The 23,185-nt window shown below is 34.5% G+C and overlaps 1 protein-coding gene across 1 annotated transcript in view; it reads left to right on the forward strand.

The window, feature by feature from the left end:
- Positions 1-23,185, forward strand: part of LOC129000667 (eukaryotic initiation factor 4A-like) — a 51,490-nt gene that overhangs the window by 14,917 nt on the left and 13,388 nt on the right. Inside the window, exons 4-7 of the mRNA XM_054427629.1 lie at positions 1,989-2,098; positions 9,817-9,925; positions 12,742-12,914; positions 14,586-14,755. Of these exons, the coding sequence (XP_054283604.1) occupies positions 1,989-2,098; positions 9,817-9,925; positions 12,742-12,914; positions 14,586-14,755 (562 nt within the window). The remainder of the gene's footprint in view (positions 1-1,988; positions 2,099-9,816; positions 9,926-12,741; positions 12,915-14,585; positions 14,756-23,185) is intronic.

A 23,185-nucleotide genomic window follows, 5' to 3' on the forward strand; every position in this document is an offset into this window, starting at 1 on the left:
CTATAGGGAAGTAGCTATTACCGTAGGTCTCATGGTAAGACTTAGGCCCGGGACCGATTTACTTTTTCATTTTGATGTCCCCAGAGGCCAAAAACACCATTCGTTCAAATTTTTATATATGTATATATAGAACCAAACAAAGCCAAATTATTCATTAAAGAAGAATTCCACATATATAGAAAAGAAACCATAAAAAAGATCCTGAAAACATTCTTAATACAATGCAAATTCAAAAAGAAAACATAATATATGAAAAAATCTTATATAATAAATCAAAGGAAAACAACACTTAAGCCAACCTATATACTAGACAAAATTCCAAAATCATATGATAATTTACTTATTTATTATTTACATTTCTATTTATTTACTATTTGTTCATAACTGTGATCATGGCCTAAGAGCCGAAACATGTTAGTTTATTCAATAAATTAATAACTTAAAAAAAGGGTACTAAATGTTTAATTATTTATTTCATTTATTAATATATATATATATGTGTCCGTGAACACGATAACTTGAGTAATTTGTATCCGATTTTGATGAAATTTGGTTTGAAGGTGTAATGCAGGATAAACTTGAATGAGTTCGCGATCCAGCATGATCGAACCATGGGAACAGGGTTTTATGGGGGGTTTTATGGGGTAAAAATTGGTTTTTCTCACTTTTGACCCTCAAAACACAAAATTTCCTAATTTTTCTCTAAACCTTCTTAAAGAGCTTAAAAAAACAAACAATTCAGTATATCAAAGTGTTTTTGTACGGTTATTGGTTACGGAGAAAACTAAAAAAATGGTAAGTTTAAAATTCCCATGTTATTCTTATGGAGAATATTGTAAAATGTTGTAGTTTGCTTGTTTATGGATATCTTTTGATCAAACTTGGCAAATATATTCATTTTATACTACGCAATAATTATTTTAATTAAAACGCACACTTTATTAGTTTCCTTGTAGCAGCAAACCTAGGTACTCGTTAAACCTAATGTTATTTAAATAGATCAATTAAAAATCAATACAGCTAAATGGAAATTCGCTTAGACGGCAGGTTTGCTGCGGCGGGGGTATTTCCAACCATGACTTGAAGCAAGCAACATGTCCAGAGTTCTTTCCTATTGTATATAATTTAAATGTAAAGTAAATTCAAAGTAGTGTTTTCTTTTTTATGTTATTAGTTGTCCTTTAAGTCAACAAGTGAAAGTTGGTAAGATCTCTCCAGTTTTTTCTCTCATGTGAACAGTGAACAATAATTATTCCATTTTTTAATTCAGACAAATTTAAAGACTATGTGGCCACTTCCTATCTCTTTCCTTTCCCAAAGCCTCAAACATAAAATTAATTGGTAAAGTTATCATACTAATCTGGCCAGATATTATGTACCATAAATTTAAAATAGTTTATTAAAGAAAGAATAATTATGTAAATGTACCCAAATGTTAAAAGGTAGAGTAAAATAAATGTATTGACCACATATCGATTTTTTATGTCAAACCCTCAAGTCACTGAATTCCCAATCACTCATGTCATGTCAAGTTAATTTTTTGGGCATTGGTTCAAACATTGGTCCTGTCGAGACCAGGATAATTTTATCCAACAGTACAGTAAAAGTTCAGTGACTTTGGGTTTCCCTTGCTATGTCTGTGGTCAGTTATGCAGCCTGATAAGGATATCTATATCAGTTGATAGATAAAGTATTCATTGTGAAGTAGAGCCATTCAATTACACAGCCAGCTTTCTCTTTTAAGTTAATCTGAAAATTCAAGTAGGTTTGTTGCACACAACAAGCTTAAAACATGATTCTTATGTTATCATAATGAATTTTTTGGCAAGGATCATAAGATTTTGGTGTATTTGGATCTATTTGTGTTATCTTAAATGTAAGTTTATACACATGATCGTTAAACATATCAAGATGTCACTACTAAACCTATTAATCTTGGTTAGTTCTCATGAACTACTGCTTTGTAATTGTTACGATCTTCTTAACAGGGACCAGTAGTATCAAAATTTTTGTCTTGGATGATGCCGACGAAATGCTTTCAAGAGGGTCTAAAGACAAAACTCATGAAGTCGTCAGGAATCTGGGTTCAGAAGTACAGGTGGGTACCTAACTCAAACTTTTATTTAAGTGTTTCAGTTATTGTAGTTATAACACAGGGTTGCCACCAGCCATGAAAACTTTGAAAAGCTTGAATTATGCATGAATTCTTGTGTCCATGAAAAAAGGCATGGATTATGCATGAATTTCTCCATTAATATAAATTATAAATTGACATAATTTATAAAATCTGGAAGATCAACACCAAGAGAATACTGTTCGGAGATGATTATTTAACATGTTTCACTATCAGAAACAATTGCTTAGTTAGTTCATTCCAAGTCATTCGAGGTTAGATGCTGATGTCAGATGAGTGAATCATAACAGAAGTTTTCGACCATGCTCGGAATTGAAACAGGGTGTGCAATTAAACAAAATTTCCGACTCTCGACACCTGATTTTTTTAGCTTTGTGGATAAACCAATCATATTTTAGTACGTTGTGTAATATGATAAACCAGTAAACATAAAGGATATTTTATGACAATCATGTGGAGGGAGGACTTTTTTGGCCAGATGTGTGGGATCTTTGTTTTATTCCGGTGGGAAGACTGAATTAGACCTATACTTATATACAGGGTGGCTGAAAAGTAACTTGCACCCCCCCTTAACTTTTCAACCATTTGAAATATTTGAAATCGGTTTGCGGCAACCTTCTTAGATATGAGAGGCTTTTATGTGCATAAAAAGAAAGTCTTGAGAATTGCAGTTACGAAAAAAAACATACGAAATCAATCAAGACTCGCGGTCACGGTGCGATTGTCAGAATGACCGCGGTAACGGGGTGATCGTCGGTATAACTCGCGGTCATGGTGTGATAGTCGGTATGACTCGCGATCACGGCATGATTGTCGGTATGACTCGCGATCACGGCATGATCGTCGGTATGACTCGCGGTCACGGCATGATCGTCGGTACGACTCACGGTCACGCCGCGATCGTTGGTTTGACTCCGCGGTGACGGCATGATTGTCGGTATGACTCGCGATCACGGCATGATCGTCGGTATGACTCGCGGTCACGGCATGATCGTCGGTACGACTCACGGTCACGCCGCGATCGTTGGTTTGACTCCGCGGTGACGGCGTAATTGTCGCAGGGTGTCTACCAGTCGGGAATTCCGGGAAATTCGGGAAAAAGTCGGGGATTTTGAAAGGTCGGGAAAAGTCGTGAAAAAGTCATGAATTTCGGCCGAAAGTCGGGAATAATCTAACCTTTCAAAATTAGGGATGAACGGGTCCCAAAACTTTAAAACAAATTCTGGATCTTATATTCCTGATCATTGGGACGGGATTACATTGAAGTGGTGTGGGATGAAAATGCATCGGAATTCCAATTTGATTCAGTGATGATCAAAATAACAATTTGAATCATGGGCATTCAGTATCCATATACGTTATTGAATCAGTATCCAAATAAGTTTTTGAATCAGTATCCATACTTTATTGAATCAGTATCCATATACGTTTTTGATTCAGTATAAATATACGTTTTTGAATCAGTATCCATGTGTTATTGAATCAGTATCCAAATACGTTTTTGAATCAGTATCCATACATTTTTGAGTCAGTATCTATATACGTTATTGAATCAGTATCCAAATACGTTTTTGAATCAGTATCCATATACGTTATTGAATCATTATCCAAATACCTTTTTGAATCAGTGTCCATACGTTATTGAATCAGTATCCATATACGTAGTTGACTGTTACATTGATAGTGTTACTTTGACTATCAGTATCCATATAACTTATTGACATTATTCAAATGATTGACATTAATTATATAAGTTATTCACTGAGACATTGCTTAGCCATACAAGTTATTACCCTCCAAGTACATGGCATACACTGAAACATTGCTTAGCCATACAAGTTATTACCATCCAAGTACATGGCATACACTGAGACATTGCTTAGCCATACAAGTTATTGCCATCCACGTACATGGCATACACTGAGACATTGCTTAGCCATACAAGTTATTACCATCCAAGTACATGGCATACACTGAGACATTGCTTAGCCATACAAGTTATTGCCATCCACGTACATGGCATACACTGAGACATTGCTTAGCCATACGTTATTGCCATCCACGTACATGGCATACACTGAGACATTGCTTAGCCATACAAGTTATTACCATCCAAGTACATGGCATACACTGAGACATTGCTTAGCCATACAGGTTATTGCCATCCACGTACATGGCATACACTGAGACATTGCTTAGCCATACAGGTTATTGCCATCCACGTACATTTCATACACTGAGAAGACATTGCTTAGCCATACAGGTTATTGCCATCCAAGTACATGGCATACACTGAGACATTACTTAGTCATACAGGTTATTGCCATCCACGTACATGGCATACACTGAGACATTGCTTAGCCATACAGGTTATTTCCATCCAAGTACATGGCATACACTGAGACATTGCTTAGCCATACAGGTTATTGCCATCCAAGTACATGGCATACACTGAGACATTGCTTAGTCATACAGGTTATTGCCATCCACGTACATGGCATACACTGAGACATTGCTTAGCCATACAAGTTATTACCATCCAAGTACATGGCATACACTGAGACATTGCTTAGCCATACAAGTTATTGCCATCCACGTACATGGCATACACTGAGACATTGCTTAGCCATACGTTATTGCCATCCACGTACATGGCATACACTGAGACAATGCTTAGCCATACAAGTTATTACCATCCAAGTACATGGCATACACTGAGACATTGCTTGACCATACAGGTTATTGCCATCCAAGTACATGGCATACACTGAGACATTGCTTGACCATACAGGTTATTGCCATCCAAGTACATGGCATACACTGAGACATTGCTTAGCCATACAAGTTATTGCCATCCAAGTACATGGCATACACTGAGACATTGCTTAGCCATACAGGTTATTGCCATCCACGTACATGGCATACACTGAGACATTGCTTAGCCATACAGGTTATTGCCATCCACGTACATTTCATACACTGAGAAGACATTGCCGTACGGGATTTTCTCGGCATGTGATTTGTTTCGATCGTCAGTGATTTCGCTGTGTCGCGAGTGATCGCGAGACGGAAAAAGGTGTAGTAACATGGAGAACGGACCCAGTTTTTGGTCGGGATTTATATAAAAATGGTAATGAAAAGTCGGGAATTCCATTTGAGAAATCTGGTAGACACCCTGTGTCGGTATGACTCCGCGGTGACGGCGTAATTGTGGGTATGACTCGCGATCACGGCACCATCGTCGGTATGACTCCACGGTCATGGCGCGATCGTCGGCATGACTCTGCGGTCACAGTGCGATCGTCGGTAGGACTCCACGGTCACGTCGTGATCGTCGGTATGACTCGCCATCACGGCATGATCGTCAGTATGACTCCGCGGTAACGGCGCGATCGTTGGTAGGACTCCGCAGTCACGGCGCGATCGTCAGTATGACTCGCGGTTACGGTGCAATCGTCGTTATGACTCCGTGGTCACAACGTGATTGTCGGGACCCGCGGTCACGGCGCGTTCGTCGAAATTACTTCGTCTCCTGCGTTCGCGGACCTATCGCTCGCAATAGCGGCAACTATCGGCACTCGCGAAGCGGAAAAATTGCCGACAATCGTACCAAATCCCGTCCCGAAAATCGGGAATATTTTTTCCCCGAAAAATTCCCGAAATTTCGGGACTCGTCCATCCCTAGTAAATTTTTAAAACTGTCCTTAGGGGGTAAGGGGTAGCTCAAAATTTTCAAATGACAAGTATAGTCGAGTTTGGTATCATTTTACAGGTCCTGACGAAACAAAACAATTGACATAAAGAAAACAAAAATCGGCCCACTAATAACAAAATGGCGCCCTAAAACTTATCAAATCCAAATAACCATGAGGGTGGTTGAAAATTAACTTGCACCCCCCTTTATCTTTTTAACTATTTGAGATATTTGAAATCGGTTTGCGGAAACCAGTTTAGAAATGAACGGCTACAATAATGATGGTTAATTTCAAAAATTTTGCCCCCAGGGGTAGTGGGGGTTGGGGGTAGCTTAAAATTTTCAAACAGGTAGTATGATCAAGTTTGGTACCATTTTACAGGTCTTGACATAACTAAACAAGTAACATGTCTACCAACCGGGAAAACCGGGAATTGTACTTAATTTTTTACTGGCCATGAAATGTACGGGAATTGTCCTTAAATGCCAGACTATGTCCTTAAATTTTTAATGGGCCATAATTTTATTGATCACTAGTTGGTTAGGAGCACATAAAAGGTTTATCAGATGTTTGTTTACATTTTCATAATTTATTACTAGAGTAATTATTATATGCAATTAAAATCCCATGAGCTATCTCAAACCCATTAATATTTTATCACGACAATCAAGTGTCAAGTCAAGTACTTCCAAGAACTGTTGACTCAGTTAGCTAGCTCATAAAAGTTGTATCACTTTTATTCCTTTACAACTTCTTTTTTTTATTACTAGGGCTTATTATGAGATTATATTATGAGGAATTATTATGAGATCCCAAAGCTTTATTCAATTTGTGCGGCCATTGCCTAGTGCCATAAAACTGTTTATGGTTTCATATTAAACATGTAAATAATCTACACAGTCTTATTTTGTAAGTTAACCCCTTTTTTATGGATATTTTATCTTTCAATTGACAAAACCACAAGCATTGTTGTTTGCATTAATGTTTTATCACTATGTAGGCCTGCTTGGTTTCAAATTTTGTCATTGCATTTTCTGTATCTTTGTCTTATATTGTTGGCTATTCAGGTTTCAATGTTTTTTGTTTCCCATATATTTATTTATTGAGTTGTATGCTTTAAGCAATCTAAATCTTATGAACTAGAATGATGATAGTGACTTTGCTATTATAACCTCATTGTTTAGGCCTGGGTATTTTGATTCTTGAAAGAGCTGTAAAATATATTAAGAAAATGTAATTGAGCCTAGATAAACAACTAATGATTGCTATGTGTCGATATTAACTTTGCAAATGAAAATACAATAATCTTACTCTGTGCTTATTGCTTATTGGTAGCTGCTTACCATACCTTGATTTTGTACCAAGAACTGAGTAACAACGTGCATTAAAGATTTTTTTTTTCAAAAGTAGTCGAGAGCCTAATGTTGTGCCAGGGCGAATCATGCCAAATTAATCCGCCTGGATCGGATAGGCTATGTTATGAAGTTTACGTGACCGATGGAGATATTTGTCGCTATCGCAGGAGACAATGATATTGCGTTTCTCTGTTACAAAAGCTTTACCTAAAGTATAGGTAGGCCTATGCTTGTTTACTTTCAATACATTTCTATTTTGACATTTTTAACTCTTATCTATTATTATTTACTTTTCTCTCTGGTACAACTACAGTTAATAACAAGATTAATACAGTTTGACAAATCAGGAAAATTATTCGGTAGGCCTAATGACACCGACAAAGGTTACGGCAAAGTGTCCTTAAATGTACGGGAATTGTCCATGAATTTTTTATCCAGAATGTAGTAGACACCCTGATAAAGAAAATTGAAATCGGACCACTAAAAACAAAATGGCAGTTAAAATTTACTTTTCATAACCATTGTCTTAATCATTTTAGCTGCCATTTTGTTATTAATGGTCCGATTTCTATTTTCTTTATGTTCATTGTATAGTTAGACCTATAAAATGATACCAAACTCGACCATACTTCCCTTTTGAAAATTTTAAGCTACCCCCAACCCCCACTACCCCTAAGGGCAAAATTTTAAAAATTTACGAACATTATTGTAGCCCTTCATATCGAAACAGGTTGCCGCAATCTGATTTCAAATATCTCAAATAGTTAAAAACGTAAAGGGGGGTGCCAGATAATTTTCAGCCACCCTCATGGTTATTTGGATTTGATAAATTTTAGGGCGTCATTTTGTTATTAGTGGACCTATTTTCGTTTTGTTTATGTCAATTGTTTTGTTTCGTCAAGACCTGTTAAATGATACCAAACTCGACTATACTTGCCTTTTGAAAATTTTGAGCTACCCCCTATCCCCGCTACCCCTAAGGGCAAAATTTTCAAAATTTACCATAACTAGTGTACCTGTTGCTCGAATTCGAGCAATTGCGAAGCATTACAGGCGTTATTTTTAAACGAATAACGGTCATAATTCCCGCTGACTTTATAAAAGTCGGCTCAAAGGTTTTGGAAATACTCACGATGTACACAACAGTTAGATACAATCAAAATTGTATGTAAATATCTTATCTTTTTTCAAAAGCTGATCTTGTTTAAGAGTTTTCTACAAATGTTTCCCACTCATAGCCGCATTAAGTTCTCTATAATAACGATTATAAATGTAGAAAAAAACATTATTTCTATTCCTTCTACTTGGTTGTGTTCTATGACTTTCTTATGTTTCCATTGTTTGCAAATCGTCTCTTTCAATGATTGCTCAAGAAATGTAGCACAGTGTTAATTCAGTTTTATTTTTAGTTGGCCTATATCAAATTGTCCAGGATTTCTCGCTTTTTTCCATTGTAATAATTACACCAACCCAAGTATCGTCTACAGATGCAATACGCCAAAGAATATCATCTACGTGCAACACGCCTACATACAATCTCCAAGAAGTGGTAAAAAAAGGCAGAAACCAACCCATACAATAGACATAAGTTAACTCCATAAGAAACAATTTTAAGAGTTACTGTGATATTAGGGTTTTCCACTGATTTGGTAATAGAACATTATTTTGCTAAACATGATACGATGCAGAAGAAAATTGATCTTAAAATCAGAAAAAAACCATTGCAATTACTTCATTTTGATAAATTCAGTAAATCACAATTTAAGTATTAACCGCTGTTTCATTAAAAAGTAGTGTAAAATTATACATATGGTCATAATGTAAACAAATCTGCTGAGGGGACTTTTAAGGCCTCTGGGGCAGAGCCCCAAGGGTATTTACCTCGTTTCTCTTTTGATGGCTCATCTACAGAGTACAGACTAAGACCTTTCTTTAGAGACCCTTACCAAGTTTCTACGCCCAGCCGTTCTCTGAAATTAGCTGTGACAAAAACCCGGTTTTCCCCCATAAGAATAACATGGGGTGGGATTTTAAAGGCCACTGGGGCAGAGCCCCAAGGGAATTTACCACGTTTCTCTTTTGATGGCTCATCTACAGACCAAGCCCTTTCTTTAGACACCTCTACCGAGTTTCTACGCCCAGCCGTTCTCTCAAATTAGCTGTCACAAAGAAAAACAGTTTCAAATTAATATATAGAAAATTAATATATAGATTATTGTAGCCCCTCATATCTAAGAAGGTTGCCGCAAACCGATTTTGAATATCTCAAATGGTTGAAAAGTTAAGGGGGGGTGCAAGTTACTTTTCAGCCACCCTGTATAGATATTTTACAATTCTTCTCCAATGTATCAAAAAGAATAGCTGGACCTGTTTTTTTTTTTCAACTTTGTTTTGAATGTATGTTTATAAATCCCTCTAAAATAGTTGTATTACATGTATGGTTATTCAATAATAACACACAAAGAAACTGCCTCTTTAACGTCAATTTCTAAAATCAGCAAAAATCAATCAACATCAATAAACAACATTCCTTTATAGTGAAATTCATTTAAGATTGAGCACACAGATAATGGTTTGCAAGATGTAATTTAAAGACAATTCATTTTATAGTTAACCTTAACCATATTTACAGGTCATCTTGCTATCTGCCACCATGCCGATTGAGGTGTTGGACGTGAGCAAGTGCTTCATGAAAGAACCTATTAGGATCCTTGTCAAGAAAGAGGAGTTGACCCTAGACGGTAAATATTTTGATCGGTTGTCTCCTTTTTTTTTAACTAAATAAAGTTCTTTTTTGCACACTATTTTTTTATATTTTAAGCTGTGATTGATAAGTGTTTCAGAAAGAATGTGCAGCAAAGCAAATAACATTGTTAATTATTTAAACCAAGTCCCTAGAGGCCAAAACAAATTTTTCTTAAATATTAAAACGTGACGAGAGTTTTTTTTATTTCAAGATTCTGAATCAACCACTTGACGGATTTTCATGATTTTTGTGTTGAAAGAAAGATCATTTTATGAACTAGGGAATGTCGAAGCCATAATTTTAGTTTAGGGTCCCAGATTTTTAGAAACTAAGTTTTAATTTTTGTATTAACTAGCAGCCGACGTTAACATTCTACGCTAGCTTTTGGTAATTTGCTTAACATAACATCTGTAAACATTCAGCGTTTGATTAGGTTTACACACTGATACAGGGTGTCCACATTCTGGAAAGTCAGGGGATAGTCATGGAATGTCATGGAAAAAAATTCTGGTCATTGAAAGTCATGGAAATAGGCAAAAAGTCATGGAATTTCATGGAAATCACCAATGATGGATGGATTTCAGGGGTCCTTTCAATAATCTAGTTGGCCGTAACCCCGACTATTGTAGCATTTTTCTGAATTTTTCACAAATATATGACAATTCAATTAATACAGTTGTCTTAGTTTATGGGTTTTGAGTTTGTATTTAGTTCATTGTTGTATTTGTTGTACGCCATTGTTATCTGTTAATACGTATTTCAATATTTTCTGTCTAGGCAGTATTATTTGTGTGTTTACGGTATATTATAATTTTCTAGTTGAGTCATGGAAATCAATGGTTAATGGTCATGGATAGTCATGGAAAGTCAGGGAAATTAATCACAAAATTTCTGTGGACACCCTGTGATACCAAGTACATCTTTACTTGTTTTAGGGTGAAAGTTGGCAACAAGTGATATTACCTCAGCCGGAGTAACGTTTTTCCACCCTGTCAAGCGAGTTTTTATTGTCACATTGGGCTTTAGATCTAATGAATAATGGCCATATGCAGGGGTTAGCTCACTCGCAATATTATTACCACACAAAGTACACACTACAAGTACAAGCTACACTCACAAAGTAGTCGTTAATTTCATCAGGGCTCCTCACACATGCAAGATCCACAGGTTTCCTACAAACTTTTGTCCGATTTTGATGAAATTTACCTTGAAGGTGTAAGGCACGATAAACTTGAACGAGTTTGCGAACCAGCATGATTGGACCATGGAAACGGGGGTTTATGGCAGTTCTTTAATGTAAAAATTGTTTTTTCTCAATGTAGACCCTTAAAACATAGAATTTCCTAATTTCTCTTCAAACCATTTTAAAGAGCATTAAAAAACAAATAATTTAGTAAATTGAAATGTTTTTGTACGGTTATTGGCTACAGAGACTATTCAAAAAACTGTAAATTTAATATTCTCATGTTATTCTTATGGAGAATAAGTTAACTGTTGTAGTTTGCTTGTTTATGGATTTTGATCTTACTTTGCATATTTATTTATTTTTTATTTTACACTGAGCTATTAATATTTTGCTAAAAAACATACTTTATTGCCCTCCCTGTAGCAGCATACCTAGATACTTGGTAAACCTAATGTTATTTAAATAGATTTAATTGAGCAGTAGAGTCCTGCAAACTCGGCACTCGATAACCCGGCAGTCCAGACAACTCAGCCATCACCTGGCTCAGAAAATTAGTGATTTTTTAGTCCAAGTTAAACATGGACTCAAGCCAGCTCAAGTCAAATCATTTGCAACTTGAGTACAATATTTTGGATTACTTAATACTGACTTAATGTAATATAAATATAAATAAAAAAACCCCGCCGCATCAAACCTGCATACTAAGCGAATTTCCATTTACGCGGCTGGATTTCTACTAAAATATCCCCTGAAAATTTTCAGATTTATTTCCTAAATAACATTAATTGTTGTGATGTTTGCTGCTACGAGAAAGATATTGAGATGTTTTTTTTTATTGAAATGTTGATAGCTTAGTATAGTCTGAAATAAACTAAAGTGCCACATTTAAACAAAATGTATCAAAAAAATAGGCAAACTGCAACAGTTTATTTATTTTCCATAAGAACAACATGGGAATTTTAAATTTTAACTCTTTTTTTAATTATCTCCCCAACCGTTGTGCATACAACGCTTCAATATACAAAACTATTTCTTTTTTTGAGCTCTTCAAAATGGTTTGTAGAGTTATAAAATTTTGTGTTTTTAGGGTCAAAAATGGGAAAAAACTATTTTTATCCCGTTAAACCCCCCCCCCCCCCCCCCATAAACCCCCATTTCCATAGTCCGATTATGCTGGTTCGTGAACTCGTTCAAATAAACGTAGGTTTACAAGTTTGTACCAAATTTCATCAAAATCGCATAATTTTTGCTCGAGTTATTGCGCTGACAGACATATAGCGGTAGGGGGTCTAGGTCTTACCATGAGACCTACGGTAATAGCTTATTCCCCCTATGGGAAATTCGCTAAAAAGGGGGTTTTAAATTTTATAATTTTATTGTTCTTATTTTTAACCCTGCTTCCTGATAATCAGCATTTTGACACCCTTCTAGTCCTTATTACGCTGAGTTTGCGGGACTCTACTGTATCCAATCAGGTAAATGAAAATTCACTTAGTCTGCAGGTTTGCTGCAGCGGGGGTACTATATAATACACACTAACACACTAACTCTTATATAGTTCCCAAGTGAAGTGTTTTAATCACTAGTATTTAATTCGCTAATCTTGAATTTTAACATTATTTCAGGTATTAAACAGTTCTTCGTCTTTGTTGATAAAGAGGACTGGAAACTTGACGCCCTCTGTGACTTGTTTGACACTCTTAGCATTACGCAAGCTGTAATATTCTGCAACACCAGACGCAAGGTGGATTGGCTGACAGAAAACATGCACACCCGAGACTTCACTGTCTCCGCCATGGTGAGTAGTGTCTAGGCTGATAAACTGTCACATTTCCAACATTACATTTTTTTAGGAAATTTAGACAGGCTTTGTTGGTTTTGTTCCATGCTGATTTCACAGTCTACAGCCTTTTCATTTATGAGTCAATTAAATTTGTTTTGATGAATGATAAAGTTGCAATAGGTAACCATATTCATAAATATAACACAAGATCACACCGATTGGTAGAGCAGCACAATTTAGAATTTTATAAGAAAAAAACTAGTTATTTAGGAAACAAATTTTTGCATACCTTCCAGAAACTTTAAAATTGGAGAAAAGTCCAAATAAATTTTTAATATCATTAAAAAGATTTTTAATTGAATCAGCATTTTATTCCATTCAAGAATTTTGTTTTTTTATTGAAAATAACTAAAAAACTAAAAATTTTAAGTATCTCCATTGATTTGTTCTATGTTTGTTTTCTGTTACTTTAATTTGCATTTGATGTATTAATCAGTTGGACTTATTATTATTTAAAGAAAGGAAAATAAATTTGAAGGTCATTAATTGTTATATATATTCTTTTTTAAATACTGTAAAATCCCTAGTTTTAGCGATCTAGATAAGAAAACTTATGTTGACACAATTTCATTAACCAATCTGTACATTTTATGAAATAAAGGATTTGATTGATTGATTTAAACTGTTTTATGGTTCTGCCCTTGTGTCATTGTTAATAAGGAGAAAATTCCCTGTAATAATTAAGATTTTTATAACTGTTAGAAAACCAATATGAGTTTAAAATATGATCAAATATCATTTGAATAAAGCTCTGTCTCTTGGTACTTTATGACTAAAACGTGGTCCTTTCTCACAATCAACCTCATAATATACACCATTCATGTCTACTTAAAAATCCAAATTTGTTTTAGCATAATCTAATTGAAATTTGTTTGTTTACAAACCATCTCACTATTATTCTAAGTAATCTTGTTAAGTTTGGCTGAAATGTGTTCAGCCGTTATTAAGTGATGGTGTTATATTGTTTGCATTGAAGTTGATCCCAAAGAGCTTCGCTCAATAATTAAAAACCTCAAACAAATTAAATCTCGGACAACGGATTTTCCTAATATTTTGTAATTTTTAGCAAACTTGGACAACTGAGAGCTCGGACAAATGATGTGATCCGGTTTTATAATGGCTGTTAAATTTAACTTCTTGTACTCTCATCTTGAAGATTCAATTTGGCACTGGCCATTACCATAACGAATTGAGAACTGCCTATATGGATTAAGAAATGAAACTATTCTAAACTAACCTAAAATACTAACTAACCAAACTTGCTGTAGGCTAAGTTACCGTTTCAAAAATTCCATTTGATAGCATAAAAGGCATGTGGGAAATGGAATAGGTTATCAATCGGAATTTTGAGATTTTACAGCAAGTTTGGTTGGTTAGGTTAGTTTAAGTTAAAACAGTTTCATTCCAATATACTTTTTAAATGTTTGTTGTACTGAACAATACTTATTTATCGTAGTTGTCAGCTGATATGTTTCAATTCGTTAAAATCGATATATGGGATGAAAAAATGAAATATCAATACATCGAAAATAAATCATCGATCATAGTGAATGTTCCCTTTAACAGTAAAGTACCCAAATTATGTTAACAAAGCAAACTGCTTCTAACTAGCCATTGTTTCTACAGCACGGAGACATGGAGCAGCGAGAGCAAGACTTGATCATGCGTCAGTTCCGTACTGGCTCTAGCAGAGTTCTGATTACCACTGACCTCTTGGCTAAACATATCGATGTTCCACAAGTGTCGTTGGTCATCAACTACGACTTGCCTTCAATCCGAGAGAACTACATTCACAGGTACAGTAATTGTATCAAATGTCAATATTGATTGACAAACGAAAACAACTTTCAGTCTTTATAGGCACTGTCCTATGTTCACCCAGATAGTAGAAAAAGTTGTCAGTAAGTTCATCATAAACTTTCAGAGGCAACCCAAGATGTTGGCAACAAGCATGCATTGCAAACATTTTCACTTGTAACACGTTTGTTGAAAGTGTAAACTTTACCCCATATCAGACTTCCTGAAAAGTTTCGCTGGATGTATGAAGCAAGTCTGCAAGGAATACTTGCCAAACACTTGCAGGGAATGAATGCAGATTACTTGAAAAGACATCTTGCTGCAAACATGCACTGAATGTTTTTCTCGATCTAGCACAGAATGCTTGTAAAACACTTGCAGGGAATGGATGCAGATGACTTGCAAAGTCAACTTGCTGCATTCATGTCCTGAATGTCTTTCTCATAAAAAATAATGAATACTAAATACATAAATTGTTAGGTCAATTAGCTTGATAAAATATAACTAAACTTATTCATGAGTCAAAACTATAAAATAATAAAACTGTAATAAAAACAAGTTGAAAGTCAGCTGCAATTTAAACAATGTTCAAACTTCAAACATATAATTTACTTTGAAACAAAAATGTTGGAAGTCAAATATCTGGTAAAACCAATCCTAAAGCTTAAGGTAATGAGGTGTATAAAAAAATCATTGATTGTTATAAATTTCATATAAAAAAAAATACAAATAACCCAAATGCTTCGATTATGGTATAGCATCTTTCCTGAAGCTCATTAAGTATATTTTACTCTGAGAGAAAAGAAAAATTATAATATTTGCCCTCTTTAGTTAATAAAATATATCCTTGTTGTTAATTACTACAAAATTTGTTAATATTTTATCAACAAATAATTTACAAAGAGCTGGTTAAAATTGGCAAATGATATAGCAAGTAATTAATTGTCTCTTGACCTGTTCCAAAATTCAATACCCTTAAATTTACACTCTTATAATATAAGAAATAAACGGTATCAGCATTCTGACACATACTTTCTCCCATAAGTTTGTCAACAACCTTTATCATGTGTAAACGGTGAGAGTAAATATACGGAAATGGGATTTGTACAATTTTGTTCAGAATTTAAAGGACTATAACATACTAAATCTTTATCAAAATTGTTCGAGCCAATTTTGGGAAATCCGATTTTCCGTTATTTTATGGGGTTTTTATGGGGAAATAACATAATTTACGATAACTTTTGAACCGTAATTTTTACAGAAAAGGGATTTGTACCATTTTTTTAAGAATATAAAGGACTATAACATACTAAATTTTTATCAAAATCGTTCGGGCCATTTTTGGGAAAATCCTATTTTTCCGTTATTTCCCCATCTAAAATCAAAATTTCTAAAAGATGAAAAAAACTATCAAAATTGTAAGGACCTACTATGTTAAATCAAAACTGGATTTTTGTCTAAAATCCTATTTTTCATTATTTATGGGGTTTTTATGGGAAAATAACATAATATACCATAACTTTTGAACCGTAATTTTTACAGAAATGGGATTTGTACCATTTTGTTCAGAATTTAAAGGGCTACCATAACCTACTATGTTAAATCAAAACTGGATTTTTGTCTAAAATCCTATTTTTCGTTATTTTATGGGGTTTTTATGGGAAAATAACATAACTTACCATAACTTTTGAACCGTAATTTTTACAGAAATGGGATTTGTACCATTTTGTTCAGAATTCAAAGGGCTACAACATACTAAATTTTAATCAAAATCGTTCGGGCCATTTTTGAGAAAATCCGATTTTTCCGGGTTTTTATGGGAAAATCCCCATTAAAAATCAAAATTTCAAAAAAATGAAAAAAACGCCTGGAGATACCATGGATTAGAACCTACATACCAAATTTCATCGAAATCGGACCACAGGTGTAGTCTCTAGCTCTGTACACATCCAGACACACAGACACACACACACATGTACGCGTTTGGCAACCAATGTGAGCTCCATGGTATTACACAGTAATGTGAGCTCCGGTATAAGGAGAGGTTATTTAAAGAAAATATATGTCACTTTTTTAAAAGATGTCTTGTACTTAACTGTGTACACTTAAATCTTAAGGTTTGATTAAAATTTACAACTTGGATTTTGTAATGCAATGTGAGCTCCGGTATGTAAGTCGACCTGAGCTCCGGAAGTGTGCATGGTCAATGTGAGCTCCGGCAGTGTGTATGCTCAATGTGAGCTCCGGCAGTGTGTATGCACAATGTGAGCTCCGGAAGTGTGTATGCTCATTGTGAGCTCCGGTATGGTGTATGCTCAATGTGAGCTCCGGGAATGGTAAGTTCGAAGCTAACACCAATACTCGTCTTCGTTCTACGGAAAGTTGCTAGTCTTGCCTAGGAACCCAGTTTTGGATCTGTTCAATGTGAGAGGCATTACTAGCTTCATTCCCACTGTTCTTGTGAACTTAACTCTAGATCAGACTGTTGCTTCATCCACTTCTTCATCAGTTAATTTTTCATCTTAAAATCTAAAAAATATCTTTTTGGTACCTATGTTATCACCCACGGGATCTTTGAATAATTTTAGGCTTAACTGAATCTGAAGTATGTGGTTTGGTGGTTGGTCCTTGTAATGAATTATATAAGATTAACCTGCATTACACTATCGACAAATTAACTAGCAAATATTTATTAAAACATTGAGGCATACTGCAAACGCTGAGTCATACTGCAGCAAAAACAGCCGTATTTAAAGAGCTTAAAGTAGGTCTTTTCACTTTTCTCCCTAGGAAGTGAAAATCAGCTGATTTAAACTCAGTTGTGAGCTTCGATTGTATGCAATCGCATGTATCGAAAGTATGTATAATTTTTTTCACCACACTATGATGTTTTAGTGGTTTTACATACGTTAATTGGTGGCTGAAAGTTACGTTTTGCTGGCCATGCCAGCTGTCATCGTTATTTGGGGACCGAGCAGGTCCCTAGGGCCGCAAAATTAGCTGCCCGCTTACTTACCTACTTAAATACACAATCAGTATCCATAGCATTATTAAAGATCCATTACAATAGAATTATTTTACCGTCACCGTTGCCTAGCAACTATTTATTTTTATTTTTGCTGATTCCTCGAATTATTTCTTCACATAACCTTAAAGTTGTAGTTGTGTTGACCATCAGTGTGCATTATTATAGAGGTGAATAGTGGCAATAGGGTATAGTGTGGTGCAAAATAGCGTTCGTACCACGGACCGAAATGGTTTTGCAGCTCTCGATCGAGACGAAGTCGAGAACTTAAAAACTATCTCGAGCCGGCAAAACCTTATTTTTGGCCCTAGGTACGAAATATACTATTAAATGGGTTGTAGCTTAATCGGGTTTCAACTTTATTTAATTTACAGTCTGTTCCAAAAGTAGAAAAATAAGCAAATACATTAACAATAATACGACATTAAAAGTATAGAGATTTACCACTCTCAACACTAGCTAACAAAGATAATTTTGATAACACAGCCGAATCTGAATGGGAGGTTTAATATCGTAAGTCGCTTCAGTCTGTAAATGGTGTTGTGATTGTCCAATAAATTTAGTGCAAGATGAGATCTCGCCCTGTGGTCGGAAACTTGACCAAAAGTATGTATTTTTCCAACTTATCTATATTTACCCTATGCTATAATAAGACATGTAAATGGAATTTCTTCTATTTGGTTTTATTTTCTGTTTACATTTAGTTGTTATTTCGTTACGTACATGGCAACCCATACGGCCCAAGTTATTTTTAGCGAATTTCCCTATAGGGAAGTAGCTATTACCGTAGGTGGCACGGTAAGACCTAGACCTGGGACCGATTTACTTTTTCATTTTGATGTCCCCAGAGGCCAAAAACACCATTCGTTCAAATTTTTATATATGTATATATACATAGATTTATATTAGGGATGGACGAGATTGGATTTTTAGTTCGAGACGAGACGAGATTTTTTATTTATCATAAAATTTCGAGACGAGATCGAGACGGGATTTCCCTTCTCATACACAACGGGAAATGCACGTTAAAAATGTTTACCTGATTTTGTAACATTGTTAGATGACTGTTTAAATACAAAAATAATGATAATAGGCAAGAATATTTACAATCTTTTATTAAAAAACATCAGCATAACATTTTTTTTATTAATCACGCTTAACTTATAAAAAATGCCTATGATTAGGAAACATAGTGATATCAGTTAGGATAGAGTTTAACTTATCCTAAAATAAAATAAATCATAAAATAGCAATATTAGTTTTTATAAAATATTTACTTGTTTTGACTTTTTATAGTAATAAAACATTCCTCACACTGCTTACACTTAACAAAACTTCTCAAATGTTATTAAAGTAATATTATTAAAATAATTAAAGTAATATTTACATTTAAAGAATTAATTAAATAAGAACGCCTTCGCAAAGGAAACGCAACTACAACACGCTCCTGTATTGCGGGTATTGCATTGACTTTGTGCAGGCGTTTTTAATTTTTTTTTTTTTTTATTCTCGTCTTGATAAAAATCTCGGCCAAAAAGAAATCTCGTCTCGTGTAACGAGATTTAAAATTTCCCGAAAATTTCCCGAAATTTCGAGACTTGACCATCCCTAATTTATATATATATATATACGTCCGTGAACGCGATAACTTGAGTAATTTTTGTCCGATTTTGATGAAATTTGGTTTAAAGGTGTAAAGCGGGATAAACTTGAATGAGTTCGCAAACCAGCATGATCGGACCATGGGAACGGGGTTTTACGGGGGTTTTTATGGGGTAAAAATCGGTTTTTCTCACTCTTGACCCTCAAAACACAAAATTTCCCAATTTCTCTTTAGCCCTTTTTAAAGAGCTTAAAAGAACAAATAATTTAGTGTGTAAAAGTATTTTTGTTCGGTTATTGGTAACAGAGAAAATTTAAGAAATTGTGAATTTAAAATTCCCATGTTATTCTTATGGAGAATATTGTCAAATGTTGTAGTTTGCTTGTTTATGGATATATTTTGATAAAACTTGGCAAAGTTATTTATTTTATACTAAGCTATCAACATTTTACTAAAAAACTCACTTTATTAGTTTCCTTGTAACAGCAAACCTAGGTACTCGTTAAACCTAATGTTATTAAAATATATTTAACTGAAAATCAATTCAGACAAATGGAAATTCGCTTAGTCGACAGGTTTGCTGCGGCGGGGGTATTTTAATTTTAAATTTGTTTCTTGTGTTTATTTTTGAGCCTATTTTAATTTATAAAGGGATTCATCACATCTACAGGAAAATATCTTTCATTTGGTACCAACCGCGTGTAATTCGTTCCAGTAGTATGGTCAGGCTAGCTGTCATGAGTTTTGCAAAAGTTGTTTTGTATAAGACGATTTTGAATGATTTTCCAATTTGATAATCTTTTTTCACTAGATTTTGTAATTTCTTCTTTGACTTTTCAAATTCTAAGAGTATTATGAAGTGTTCTGTTGGTAACAAACCAAGGTGCGTTGACAATTTTACGTAGCAATTTTGATTGGTATCGTTGAAAAATTTAAATGTTTGATGTACTTGATGATCGCCAAAGTTGGATCCCATAAGTCCAAATTAGTTTTATAACTTTTCTGCAAAGTAACATTATTTTGTGTACTAAGTTTTGATTTAGATCCAAGAAGACAATTAAGCTTAGTTATTTTTAAATTTAGATATTGTCTTTTAGTCCAGATATGTGCCTTCCAATTAAGCTTTGCATCTAAGTGCATGCCCAAGTATTTTATTTCTGTTACTTTAGGGTGGTGAATATTGTTCATGGATACTGGAGGACATGTAGCCAGATTTAGGGTAAAAGTAATGTTTTCTGATTTATTTTCATTAATTTTGAACCTCCATGTTTTAAACCAATGTGAAATTTCATCCAAGTTTACCTGTAAATTTGCTGTAGTTTGAACCGGTTTGTCGTGGACAGATAAAATGGTCATATCATCCGCAAATGTGGCAACCATAGTGTTTACAATCTCTGGTAGGTCCGATGTATAGGGAATATTCAAGTATGGTTCAAGTACGCTTCCTTTGGGGATTCCTGATTCTATAGGGTAAAGGTCAGTTAAATAATTTTGATGTTTAATTTGGAAAGTTCTGTTTGTAAGATATGATTTTTAAATATGAAAAACTGAATGGGGTACCGGTAGCTAAATGTGGCATTCTTGTCAATAGTTCGACATATCGATAGTAATGTACACTAACACAATCGTAATAGACGAAATAATTTAATTATATTTAACTAAACAAATGCTTGTTTGCATTAGCAAAATAAATAACAATTTAGAAGTCATTTTGAGAAGTTATCTAAGTATTTCTGTTAAAGAAATGGCATTTCTTCATAATCTTAACATCTCAAATTACTTTAATACTTTCTTATGAAATGGCTACCATACTAAATTCAAACTCACATAACAAGAAATTAAATAACATCTAAACATAAATTAAAATGTTTTACATGACAATTAAAAAACAAATGTACGATTGCTCTTGCTCATTCTTCATCAGATTAGGCATAGGCACCGAGACCCTCCTTCATTGCGCAGTCTGTAGTCTTGGAGATAAGAGAGATATGCGGTAAAGATAAGGGAGAACTGTAACGGTCCGTTGTGGGTTTGCAATATTTATCTCAAAATCCAGCGCAAGGTTAATTTAGGAATTAGGGTCTGAATACGTGATTGGTGAAATCCAAGAGGCAATACTGAACTTGCACTACTTATGTTATATCGCAATTTTTACCTTATCTACCAAAAATATGCTATTTTAAGCACTTTTTCCTTTGGCACTTTAGGGGGAAACGACTATTTCACCCTGAAAACCACGTTTGAAAATCGAGAAAAGCTTTAGAAATAGGCAATTATAAGCGCTCGAAAAATCTTTTTTCCTTTTAATAGTAGCCTATTTTTCTTGTTATTCGAGTCATTTCAAACTTCTTTTCCTCTTGCACTTTTTCAGCAAACACATATTTCACCACGAAAAACACGTTTGAAAAGCGTTATAAATCATTAATATCGCCACATTTGACTGGTAAGTGTCAATAAAAGAGTGTAAAAGAGTCCTTGGAGCCTAGACGTTCTAACTCATAAAACAATGAAAGAACTACAAAGACAATTTATAATCTCACAATATACTAGATATTTAAATTACAATCACTCTGGTGTTTGAAAACATATTTTTGGACTGTAAATAACTCTCCAGCAGCTGTTTGAAATTAACGTAATTAACATTGCTCTTAAGGGGGACAAATCACAGCCTCCTCTAATACATTAGATCTAATGTATTAGAGGTGGCTGTGGACAAATCCAAGATGGCTGTTAGCTTTCATTGACTCCCTTGGAGAACAATAAAAAACTACTAAGAACATTTCTAATCTCACAGTATACTCGATGTTAAATTATAATCACTTTGGTGTTTGAAAAAATATTTTTGGACGATAAATCGCTCTTCAGCGGCTGTTTGAAATTATCCAAGATGGCCACTAGCCTCCAAGGACTCACTATATAACCTTTAGCTGAGCTCCTCAGCTTAACCTAACCTAAGCTGGGTTTACCCAAAATCGGTAATTTTCGGCACTTTGCTGATCTAAGCATGGGTTAGGTTAGGTTAGGTTAGAGTAAGCTAGGTTGGATTACTTTGGTTTACCCACAAATTGGTAATTTTCGGCACTTTGCTATTTTTTACGAATTTTAAAACCTGGGTTTCTGGGTAAAAATGACGTTTGCTGGAAAACTGTTAGCAGCAATTTTTTTTTTAAATGGGTTTAATAATAATAAAAACACATTAAAGTAGGGTAAAAAATTTCAAGCTCCAAAAAATCTTCGGTTTCCATCGCTTTTTGCTATGTTCAAACGAGATTTTCGAGCGTAGGAAAGATGCGGACAAGGAAAGAAAGTTAGGGACAAATAGGGGTGAGAATGTAGAGATGAGCTGAACTAGGCTCTGAAACGACTCTTTAAAAACGGACCTTTTTCCTTTTTCAGTTCACATAGAGCTACAATAACGTCATTGACTTCAAAATCATAATTTGACTATTTCCAAACAGTAAACTTATAAATGTTAGTCAGTCAAGTACTGATTGCTCCAGGCCTTATCTCCTATGGTTGCTAGCTTAATTTTTACGTATTTTGGATAAGTTAAATATATATTATATAAAATATAAAAGTATTCCATGCAATAATATTACCAAATATAGTTAAGATATGCTGACGTAATTAAGCGCTAGAAGTTTAAAAATTTTAATAATCTTGTGATTGTGTAGGCTTGCTATAAACTTTATAAAATAATATTTTTTTGCACATTGTACTTTGGACCGAAAATATTTTTTTTCAAACACCTGTACCAATGCAGGACTAGAAAGTTGGTCCTGGTACCAATAGAATGTGTAA

This window comes from Macrosteles quadrilineatus, unplaced genomic scaffold (genome assembly GCF_028750875.1).
Source record: "Macrosteles quadrilineatus isolate MER2022 unplaced genomic scaffold, UCM_ALF_1.0 Scaffold_8__2_contigs__length_117827958, whole genome shotgun sequence".
NCBI lineage: Eukaryota > Metazoa > Arthropoda > Insecta > Hemiptera > Cicadellidae > Macrosteles > Macrosteles quadrilineatus.